Consider the following 3,570-nt stretch of genomic DNA (forward strand, 5'->3'; position numbering starts at 1 on the left):
GCATCTTGTATATTGTAGTTGCTGTACCTAACCACTTGAAATCACGAATGGATGTTTCTTTTTGCATTCATTTTTGTCCAGACAGCCAATGGACCACTTTGCTATGTCGGAATTCGTTTGATACTTCCCGTTAACTTCATTAATGAAATGAAGAAACACAACTTGCGTAATTTATGCCAATGAGCCTTTTAACTAATTGAGGCGATCACAGGAAATCTTTCGTTAAAGAATAATATTTAAACTCCTTTCCCGGGCATGAGCTGAATCAGTAGGACCCTTTCTTTTTTTCTTGGTAATTTGTAGGCGTAGCTTGACTTACTTGACTTTGACTTAAAGCTCTTACTGGTGGTTCAGCGTATAGAGAGATGTGACTCTTCGCTTCCATTCCGAACGGTCCTGCGCAAGCATGACTGCATCTTGGAGATCAGTACCGATCAGGGAGAGGTATTAAGTAAGGCTGTCCCGCCATCTGAGCCAGGGTCTTCCACGGGGTTGCTTCCAGCCATATTCAGTGGGATTGAAATTGAAAAGTGTGCTGGTGGGTGCTTCTGATGGCATGCGAATTAAGTGGCAGAACCCCCCTAGGGTTCTTAAGGCAAGGTGACGAGAGTTAGGGCTCTAATCCGTTAGTGTCAGCAGTCGGGTGTTTGAGACGAAGTCATACCACTTGATACCTTCGATTCTTCTTAGGAAATTTGTTTAGGCCACGTCTATGGCATCACGGACAGAAGTAGCCGCCGGCCAAGTTTCAGTACCGTAGAGAAGGACTTGCGTTACGATCGTGTTGTAGATCCACATTTTTGTTTTTCGGCTGATGTTGGGCTTCAACCACACGGAACGGCATAATCGATCCATAATAGACACGACTTTACCGATGCGCAACTGGACTTCCATTTCAATTGAGCCGTTATCCGAGAAGGCAGATCCAAGGTAAGTAAAAGACTTGACAACTTCAATAGTGTGCCCTAATACGTTGAATGGTGGTGAGTTGGCGGAATTACCTGCCGGGTCGATGATCATTATTTTGTTTTCTGCCAGCTAATATGTAGTCCCACTTTCAGGGCTCCTTCCTACAGTTTATTGAGTGCTACCTCAAGTTCAGCTGCAGAAGTGCATATCAGGGCAATATCATCTGCGAAGTCGTAACCGACTAGGACTCTGTTTCCATATTTCAGTCCTAATTGTAGCCGATTCGTTGTTCGATCCATGACAAAATTAATCACCGCGTAGGAAAGTTCAGGAGCAGCAACACAGCCTTGCCTTACACCAGTATCTATTTCGAATAGTGGGCTTCGGTGACCATTGACCTGAACAGAGCTTTTTGTGCCTGTGTAGAGCGCCTTGAATAGGCTGCAGTATTTGTCAGTGAGACTTGTTCGTTTTAGTATCAGCCAAGGGGACTCACGGTCGATCGAGTCGAAAGCTGCTTTAAAGTCAGCAAAGGCATTATATGCTGTACGCTGGAACTCACGGGCTTTCTCGATGACCTGGAGAATAGTGTATATCTGCTCGGTCGTGGATAAGTTGGGCATGGAACCTGCTTGCTGAATCCGGCAGCAGTTACGGATGAACTGGATACTTCTGCTAAGCAACGTTATGGCGAATAATTTGCCAGGCACTGACAGGAGGGTGATTCCTCTGTAATTCGAGCAATCGCTACGGCTACCTTTGCACTACCATAGAGAAAGGATTATTCCTTCCTTCAATTCTTCATGTATCAATTCGGCTGACCAGACGAGGGAGGACAGCATGTGAGGCCAAAGAAACATTGCCGGTCCTCCCATCCTCTAGCAGCTCGACGGTGGTCCCGCAGGTTCCTGGTGCCTTGTTGTTCTTCATTCTCAGCAGGGCATTTAGTATCTCTGGTATATTTTCTATTTTGTTTGCTGAGCGGACGCAGTTAGGTTGGTATCAACGTTGATTCTTTCGGCGTTTAGGAGCTTTCCATTGATCAAGTTGTACGTTTTCATCTTCTAGGATATCACCAGAGACAGATTTAACTGCGCCTATCTTTGGTGATTTCCCATCGGTAAGGTCTCTGACAAGTTTGAAAAGTGACAAGACGTCACCTTTTCGTGCCGCATTTTCGAGCTCTTCAGATTTTTTTATCAACAAATTGGTGTTTATCACTGTGAATAACTTTGTTTCTGATCCCGTTTAGCCCTCTGTAGGAGGGCATATCTCCGGCCAGACTCCATTTCCGGCGCTGCTAAATGATTTGCAGTGCTTCTTGCGATAGCCAGTGCTTTTTTGAATACATCTTGCGACCGATGGTATTAGTGGCAACCTCTAGTACACCCTGTTTATATGTCTCCCAGAACGTGTCCGGGTCAACAAGGGTATTCAGGCATTCAAACCTATTCTGAATTTCAACTGAAAACTTTTGGTGGAATGCCTCAATTTTTAGTTTCTGGATGTCCAACTTTGGCTGGTGCCGTTCTGAAGGCTGGGCTTTAAGACACAGGCGGAAGTTTGTGGAAACTAATCGATGGTCTGTATTCCCAATCTCAGCGCCACGATATGTTCTACAATTCGTAACTAATGAGCGCCATCTTTTGTTGACTATGGTATAGTCAATCATATTCCGCGTTCGCCCGTCATTGCTATACCAATTTGGCCAATAGATGTCTTTCCTGTGAAGCAGGGTGTTGGCAATGACCAATTGGTGCATAGCGCACATCTGGAGGAGTCGGGTCCCATTTTCGTTCAAAGAGTCAAGGGTAACCGGTCCAACCACAGATTTAAAAGCTCCGCTGGGGTTAGATACAGTTGCATTGAAATCATCCACCACGGCCAAAACATCGTGAAGGGAAATCCGAGATAGATCAGATGACAGAGCAGAGTAGAACTAGTATTTTTCATCCACTGGGGAGACATTTGTTGTTGCGTAGCACACAATAATCGACATCTTCCCATGCTTATGGCTGAAGCGGGCAGTGAATAGTCTATTCGATTTTGGGTTGTTGGATATGAGGCATATCTTCGCCTTCTTATGTTGGAGCAGGCCGACACCGCTACTCCTACTGGAGGTTTGGCCTGACCAAATCATCCTGTGACCTGCGCTGGCGATTTCTTTATCGCCTGATCCCGTCAGGTGTGCTTCTGTCATTCCAAGTATGTCAATCCCACGTCGGAGCATCTCCAGCCCTAGAAGGTCTTTGGATCCTGGGTTATTCATTTTCAAAACATTCCAGGTGGCTATTCACAGCCCACCTTGGTCAGCAAGGTTTAAGGGATGTCTGGGGCCGTGCCAAGGTCGTAGTGAATTAAAACCAATAAGGTTGGAGGCTTGAGTAACATTTCTTTTCGCTGCAATTATTTTCAGGAGGAGGGTCGCAAGCCCAACCGTCCTTAGGCCTCGGTTTTGATCAAGAAACCCTAGGGTAGGCTCCGCCCGCGCCCATGAGGTTGCTGCAGCCCTGTTCGGAGTGATTAGTTAGTGGTTTGAGCCCCATATCCAGTGGCACGTGGTCAGCAAACAAGTTTGCATCCTTCCGGTGCTTGATCGCTAAATGTTTCTCTCTTCAACAAGTACTTGTACATCCCTTTTAGGCATTAATTTTAGTTAAT

General features: G+C 45.9%; 3 protein-coding genes across 3 annotated transcripts; all 3 read right to left on the minus strand.

Annotated features, from left to right (window-relative positions):
• Window positions 1-699: 699 nt before the first annotated feature.
• On the minus strand, window positions 700-1,020 carry LOC148955592 (uncharacterized). The gene has a single exon (XM_089107698.1). It carries the CDS (start codon window positions 1,018-1,020, stop codon window positions 700-702), a length of 321 nt encoding a protein of 106 aa, XP_088963824.1.
• Window positions 1,021-2,209: 1,189 nt separating this feature from the next.
• On the minus strand, window positions 2,210-2,671 carry LOC148955593 (uncharacterized). Its single transcript, XM_089107711.1, has one exon. The coding sequence runs from the start codon at window positions 2,669-2,671 to the stop codon at window positions 2,210-2,212; it is 462 nt and encodes a 153-aa protein (XP_088963837.1).
• A 177-nt stretch (window positions 2,672-2,848) lies between these two features.
• LOC148955594 (protein CFDP2-like) lies at window positions 2,849-3,178 on the minus strand. The gene has a single exon (XM_089107715.1). The coding sequence runs from the start codon at window positions 3,176-3,178 to the stop codon at window positions 2,849-2,851; it is 330 nt and encodes a 109-aa protein (XP_088963841.1).
• Between the last annotated feature and the right edge of the window lie 392 nt (window positions 3,179-3,570).

This window comes from Artemia sp. Qi Xiang Cuo, chromosome 2, assembly GCF_049724085.1.
Source record: "Artemia sp. Qi Xiang Cuo chromosome 2, ASM4972408v1, whole genome shotgun sequence".
In the NCBI taxonomy this organism is placed as follows: domain Eukaryota; kingdom Metazoa; phylum Arthropoda; class Branchiopoda; order Anostraca; family Artemiidae; genus Artemia; species Artemia sp. Qi Xiang Cuo.

What these genes read in the sequence shown, in the direction of transcription:
- LOC148955593 (XM_089107711.1), bottom strand. Translation starts at nt 2,671, where the DNA reads ATGCACCAATTGGTCATTGCCAACACCCTGCTTCACAGGAAAGACATC.
- LOC148955592 (XM_089107698.1), bottom strand. Translation starts at nt 1,020, where the DNA reads ATGATCATCGACCCGGCAGGTAATTCCGCCAACTCACCACCATTCAAC.
- LOC148955594 (XM_089107715.1), bottom strand. Translation starts at nt 3,178, where the DNA reads ATGAATAACCCAGGATCCAAAGACCTTCTAGGGCTGGAGATGCTCCGA.